Source organism: Diprion similis, chromosome 10, assembly GCF_021155765.1.
Source record: "Diprion similis isolate iyDipSimi1 chromosome 10, iyDipSimi1.1, whole genome shotgun sequence".
Classification (NCBI taxonomy): Eukaryota; Metazoa; Arthropoda; class Insecta; order Hymenoptera; family Diprionidae; genus Diprion; species Diprion similis.
This window is the reverse complement of record NC_060114.1, coordinates 1,321,675-1,329,288: the sequence shown is the minus strand read 5'-3', so window position 1 is coordinate 1,329,288 and position 7,614 is coordinate 1,321,675. Positions and strand designations below refer to the sequence as shown.

At 40.9% G+C, this 7,614-nt stretch overlaps 1 protein-coding gene across 1 annotated transcript; it reads right to left on the bottom strand.

Moving 5' to 3' along the window:
• Nucleotides 1–3,124: 3,124 nt before the first annotated feature.
• On the bottom strand, nt 3,125–6,189 carry LOC124411343. The gene is made up of 6 exons (XM_046890435.1): nt 5,901–6,189; nt 5,651–5,818; nt 4,081–5,066; nt 3,799–3,967; nt 3,362–3,700; nt 3,125–3,279 (listed from the first exon to the last, which is right to left on the bottom strand). Exons 1-6 carry the CDS (start codon nt 6,187–6,189, stop codon nt 3,125–3,127), a joined length of 2,106 nt encoding a protein of 701 aa, XP_046746391.1.
• Nucleotides 6,190–7,614: the final 1,425 nt, after the last annotated feature.

Sequence of the window (7,614 nt, the reverse complement as noted above, 5' to 3'; positions counted from 1 at the left end):
AGCAACGAGAGAACATCGCAGAACGTCGAGACGAGGATGGAGAACGTCAAGATGGTAACGAAGAGCAGCACGATGTCGACAGAGACCATGTGGCTGAACCATCAGTCGGTAATGTCGAGATTGCAGAACCCGTCGATATTGCAGAGCCTGCAGAGCAGATCGAGAATGCCACTGTGCCTCGTAATCACCCTTACGGTTTGAGAGAACGAGAGCGGCTTCGGAGACCGACTTGGGCTTTCGATTATGAAGTCGATTTCGCCGAGCACAGCGCTCCGAAGAGTTTCGATGAGGCAATAGATGGGCCTGAAGCGACTCAGTGGAAACGAGCGATCGAAGAAGAGCTGTCGGCACACGAAAAAAACGGGACGTGGGAAATCGTGCCGAAGGATCTAACGAAAAAGGCCATTGACTCCAAGTGGGTGTTCAAGGCCATCCAGAATCCGGACGGGAGCGTACGCAGATACAAAGCGAGATTGTGCGCCAGAGGATTTCTGCAGCAAAAAGGCGTGGACTACGAAGAGACTTTTTCACCTGTAGTTCGCTACGATTCCTTGAGGGTATTCTTGGCAACGGTGACACAGGAAGACCTGGAACTGGTACAATTCGATGTTCGTACCGCGTTCCTGTACGGAGACCTTCTTGAAGAAATCCACATGAAGATTCCGGTGGGGCTGGAAGTCGACAGAAACGCGAGTGAAATTGAGTGTCGTTTGAGAAAATCGATATATGGTTTAAAGCAAGCACCCAGGTGCTGGAATCGCAAATTCTGTGATTTTTTGCGGCAATTCAAGTTCGTTCAAACCGACGCGGACGAGTGCATTTTTTATAGCGATGCTAAAAAGGACTGTGCGATCTATCTTGCGTTGTTCGTGGATGATGGACTTATAGCTTGTAAGTCGAGTGAGGTATTGAAAACTGTGATCGAGAGAATGAGAAGCACGTTTGAGATTACCATCGGAGATTGTAGTCACTTTGCTGGTTTGCAAATAACTCGTAATCGATCCGAGAAAATGATGTTCGTACATCAAGGCGCGTATACTCGAAAAATTCTCGGGCGTTTTCAGATGAGTGAAGCGAAACCGGTGTCGATTCCCGCGGATCCGAACGTCGCGATGCAACCAGTAGAGTCGAGTGAAGAAAAGCTGTGTAGTGGACCGTATCGAGAAGCGGTTGGGTCTCTCATGTTTCTGGCGACCGTGTCCAGACCAGACATCGCGTACGCCGTTAACACGGCGAGTAAATTCTTGAATAAACCAAGCGAGAGTCACTGGCGAGCGGTTAAGCGTATCTTCGCGTTTCTAGTCGGAACCAAAGACTTAGGGATAATGTATCAAAGCGGCGGAAGCGAATCGCAGCTGTAGGGTACTCAGACGCGGACTATGCGAGCGATCTTGAAACAAGACGCTCGACGACGGGATACGTGTTTAACCTGGCCAATGGACCGGTCACCTGGGCGTCACAGAGACAAAAGTTGGTAGTACTGAGTACTACGGAAGCAGAATTTGTCGCTGCATCAGCTGCCGCCAAAGAAGTCGTGTGGTTGAGGAGATTGTTAGCTGGCATCGGACGTCAATGTAAACAAGCGACAGTAATGTTTGTCGATAACCAAAGCACGATTCGCCTGGCGAAAAACCGAGAGTTCCACAAGAGAACTAAACATATTGACGTTCGATATCACCAGTTGCGTGAAATAGTAGAGTCAGGGGTTCTGCGCGTTGTATTTACTCCATCTGAGACACAACGCGCGGATATTTTCACTAAAGCGCTGCCGCGAAATCGTTTTCTAGCTCATAGCGAGAGCATCGGGCTGTGTGAATGCGAGAGTGCTAGAAATATTGAGGCGGCGGAAGTATTGAAGTAAGCCTTGCATATTTTCTTCTTCATTGCGTGTGCGCATGCGTGTGACGTAAGCAAGGGGTCGCTGTGTGGCTCGCTCAGCTAGCGTGCGTGTATGTAGTTAGTACTCTTCGAGCCTTACTGTAAGAAGCATCTATATACTTGATAACCGGCAATAAATATATCTGTGATCTATATCCCTATCCAGTGTGTCTTTTATTCTCCTGTAGGCTGTAATTGCGAGAAGAATCAACCGCCATACCCTAACAGTTTATACACGTAAAGTATAGCCGAGGCATGAGCTAGAGTGACATTTTAATTCGCAACAATTCGAATTTTCTATAGATTTTGATAAAAAACTGTATTATGATAGGTGATGATATTAGGAACAAAATGTCAAAAAATAGAAATACTCAGCCATGCCGTTCTTACGTAATCGCGATTCAAATTCGACGGTATTTTCGACCGTGTAACACCATGGAGGGGATGACGCTGTGGCGTAGCGGCAACGCTGCTACCCGACGGTATGTAAGGGGAAGGAGCGGGGGACTACACGCGTACGCATGCACACCCATACGTATGTATGCGGGGGCATGTATTAATTTTCACGATATTCAACGATTTATCTCGCAAAGAAATACCAATTTAATTATTTATGGCTAGACATTTTAATGTATCATAACAAAATGCATGCACCTCTCAATTCCAGAGACTTTTAGGAATATAACAACACTCTTTGTTAAAAATAAGTTGTTCATATGAAAATTCAACTTTACAATCGAGATTATAAATATTATAAAACGAGATATGAAAAATTATCAAAAAATTAAATAGGAACAAAAAAAAATAAAAAGTAATAAATAAATTTATTCATACAAAATGGAATATTCTTTTGCTGTTCTGTCTTTCGTGTTGTCATTATTACGGATAATTAGGAATGGGTCAGGTACATAAATAAAATACGCAAAATATTGGTCTTCTCGGAATGACTAACATTGTTTTTATAGTATTTTTCATATATTATAAAATGTCAACATAATGATAACTGCATAGTATTTTTTATATCATAGGTAAATGACAATGAAAAGAAAAATCACATTTCATCTCACTTCTGTAATTATTCAACAGCGATTAAATGTTTAACGATCACTTGATCGATAACTCCATAGTATTTTTTTGAATCAGAGTTAAATTATAATGAATAGAAAAATCACATTTTATCTCATTTTGTTATTTTATCTCACCACTGTCATTGTCAATGTTGTGTATCGTAACAACAACTTAATTATTAAAAAGTGGCCGGATTTTTAATGATTTTTTGAAGGACTTTCTTGTTTTTGCTGACTCGTGGTTTTCCATCAACTTTTTCCGAAAGTATCTCAACGATTTTCGATTCGCCTTCCTTTTTATAAACATTTATAAGGTAATCGCTTCTAATTTCTGCTTTGGCCTTTTTTTGTCAACATATTGTTTGAAACGATATTTTTGAAAACCTGTATTTCTTGTAAATTTTGATTAATTTTACAGCTGTCATTGAGTTCAATCAGACTGGTCTGAAACGTTTTCAAAGTTGAGAAAAGCTTCTCTTCAATTTTAAAATGGATTGCAAGCTTTTGTAAAACTTCAACGTCGAATTGAGCGTCATGGAAAGATGAGTCACTGCCTGTGTCATTCTCATTCCTGATGAAATCATCATATAATGTTTTTAATTTGAATAAACCCGGGCCTTTTCGATTTGATAATACTTTTTTGAAAACGATCAAGGTATTAGAAAAACCAGTTATAACACGATATTCATCGATCATGTTGTATTTTGAGATGAGCCTTAGAAGCCGTGGCGTATCAAACGAAGCATTATGTGCCACTAAAAGACAGCGTGTTCCGAAACGGGTTAAAAATTGATGAAACGCAAGTAATGCTTCTTCCTGAGTACACCTATCCAGCTGCTCATCATGTAAATACAATTGACTTTGGAATATTTTAAATCCCTAACGTTAGCAGGTACTTTTTGCGAGGAGTGAATATATACATTAAAAGTAACTTCCCCCGATATTGCAGCGATTTGCAGAATATCTGCTGCTGCACTAAAGCCCGACGTTTCTAAATCGAAATATACTATCGTGCAATTTTCCTGCGAAACAGCATCCGTAACGTCTTTTCGTGCGATTGATTAATTCCACAATTCGGAAGATACGATATTCCTTCGACATTTTCTTTCTTTTTCCGCAAGGATTCTCTACTGACTTTTAGTTGGAGCCTTCGCAATTTTTTGGGTTTCGTCGATTCGCGACATGCTCTGTCTTTCCATTTTTTGTCGGCCTGGATCGCGTGATAATACACATGATCACCATATGAGATATTTAATTTTTTTCGAATGCTATTTATGCTTTGCTCGCCATCATTTTTCGAGCATACTTCGCTGGCCACACGAAAATCGCAAGAAGCAGATTTGCTCAGGCAAACATTTTTTGGAGCTTTGTGAGCGATTATGTTATTCACGCTTTCATTTGTTTGACTCGACGCTGCCATTGCGAATTTTGCCGCATTATTTGCATATTTCGTAAATACTTTCGTCATTCCGTCGTACAGTGCTTCATCGGTAAATTTGATCGATTGTTTCAGCGAATTTTGCCGATGGCACCACTCGCTACAATTTTCATGTCGCCCATATAAGTGGTCCGGTAGATTACGTAACACGTCTCCTAGTTGTGTCTCCTGACCTTTATCTTGCGCAATTGCATAAGTAAAACATTTTTTCAAATGACTTATGGCGCCTTTTTTATTCAATTGATTGAATTTTTTGGCAAGTCCATACCATTCATTTGTAAAATGTTTCACGAGATGATTCTTGTCCGCCAATTTATGAATAAATTTATCGCTCACTGTGCGCACTGCCGCTATTATCGAGATATCTTCATCGCCAATGACAGCACGAACGTTCAATCCTACCTCTTTTAAAACTTCACTTTTTGTTATAAGCTCAACGCCAGCATAAGCCTCCATGGCTTTCGCACTACCTTGGAAGTTGAGACGACAGTCATGTTCATTTTTATTATGACCCTTATCGCATTTTGAGCATTTCCGATTGCACGTAGTGAAGTCCAAGATCTTCTTTGACAGGAATCCGATGATAGTTGCGTATCCGTTCAAGCTATCGTAACTCCTCCCGTTGCCGCGTTTACTCCAACCCATATCATACGATATTATGATGTTGACAATATTCCCTAATGCTGCATCAAATGTGAAATTCGGGGAATTTACATCAGTTTGTAGTAAGTGAGTTGGTATTATTGGATCTTGACAGGAACAAAGCACATCCAGATGAGGAAAAATGTCTTCTACAACATTCTCGGGCCTATAGGATTGAAACCGATGTATGTAAAAAAAAACATTTACGAGATAATTCTTCAATTGAAGAAATTCATTTTATTCGCACGAAAATTCAAGTATGCCAACCAACGGACATAAGTAAAAAAATTACGAGCTATGTACAATTAACAACAAACGCCTCAGCTTTGTCGACAATAACTCGTCACTCAAAATTTGAGTGAATATAATATACAATATTTATCCATGGTACAAATTATTTTTGGAGCATAACATAATTTGAGCACATGAATTATTCTATTGTCTCAGATTATAATAGTATATTACGATACGAGTACGAAAAAACTTTGACTAGCAAGTGTTGCAATCACACGAGATCAGAAAAAAAATTCCGTCTCGTATCATACATACTATTATTTACTCATCGAAACAAAAAAAAAAGTATTCACAATTCCTGGCATATTTTTTGACGTTCTGGAGGACTAGCTGTCTTTCTTCTGCAGCAGCTCGCTTGCAGCTATCCTTTGCAGCTTCCTCAACAGCCAAGCCGAAAATATTTCGTAACGCTTGTAAGCTTCATTGGAAAGACATGGAATGTCCATGCAGGCCAATATTTTTTGGAGCGCTGTATGACCAACGCCGCTATGTATAGATCCTATAATACATACATACACATAATTATGCACATATACACAATATTATCTCTACATATTATTATGTTTTATGATAAATCTTACCCAATACTGCCGTAACATTGCTTTCTGCATATTGTTCACCGTTCCCAGATTTGTTTATTTTTCCTGTGTGTACTGCATTTGTTACGTCACATTCTCTGCATACAATTGACAACACGGAATGAAGGCCTACATGTTTTTCAGCCACTATATTTTCCAAATCGAATACATTCTTGCATTTTTTGCATTTTAGGTTTCTCCCTAACTCGCATAAATCGACGATACGTTGTCTTTTACACACACTGTTGTTTTGTACGTCGTTCTCCACACATTCTTTTTTTGCCTTCACCATAGCTTCAACACATATCAACTCTTTTCTCAATTTTTTTTTCTTCTCGAATCTACCATTTGACCTACGAACTCTGCTAGAGACGCTTGCTCCTACCACGTTGTTACTCAACGAGGCAGGCAAACAGCGCTGCCAGCTCTCCGCGTCACTCTAGGGGTACTCGTTTTAGTGTATATGTATAGGGCGCGCCACAGCCTTATTTGTATTGGTGCGTAGAGTCCGGGCTAAGAGTTTTGGACTAGGGGGAGAGCAGCGCGCTATACACAGCGCAGTTGAACCAAACCGAGCACATGCCGAACTTTTGTCTCCGATTGTCACCTGTGAACGTCCTTAAGGTGCATATAAAGACCCGTTGTACACCTCAAAAACGCGGGGATACAAAACTCCTATACCGCTCAAGCGACCAGAGTGAAACTTGGGCAGTTAATGCCTTATTTTAGCAAAAAGTGGAGCGTCTTTTTACTTTTTCAAAATTTTGAAATCAAATTTACAGATTAGTTACCACCCACAGAAATTGGCCAAATTTTCACAGTTACACTGAATTGATCGAACTATCCGGTATGATGCCACTTGGTGGTAATGAAACACACATTTTGAGCCCAGTTCCATGAGATTTGATGGTGAAATGACGAAATGGCAGCTGATCTGGTTTTTGATTACGAAGTACACAGAAATCTCATTTTGGCGACATTTGTTACCGATATTACGCACATGCCAGTAATGTATGCGTGTAATATCGGTAAGACATTACCGGCATGCATGATAGGTCGGTAACAAATGTCGCCAAAATGAGATTTCGGTATAGTAGTATATATTTCGAAACGTCTGCAAGGAGCTTTACGTCAACTTTCAGATATAAATCACTGTACTCGCCCAATGTCGTGATATTAAGACTGTCTCGAACGTTCTGTACATGAGTGTAGTCTTCATCTTTGATATGTTGATCATTTAAGACATTATAGAATAGTTCTTTTGCGGGTAATGAGCGTTCGTTGAGTCTGTTGACTTCGATTACACAATTATAGGGGAATACCCTTTTGCAGATGAAAAGATTTAATTGCAAATCTGTGACGTTAGGGAATTGGCATTTCTAATTTATTAAATTTTTGTGTCGCAGGTAAGAACTTAGTTCAGCTGAACTCGAACTCATATGTCAATTCGAATCAATCAATTGAAGTTTAACCGTGTGACGTTGCACCCCGCGTGCACGTCACAATAAGCCCAAAACCCGCGGAGCGGGGCCGAACAATGCCGAACCGGCCCGGGCGCACCCGAAGACGCGCCGGGCCGGCCGGAGAAGTCACTCTTGTGACAACCTCCGCCGCCGAAGGAAGCCCACGCGACCCCAAGCAGTCTCTACGGAAAAGGTCAGCTGCTTCACATTTCCTGCCTCGTGCAACCACCACGCTACGCATCTCCTCCGCTAGT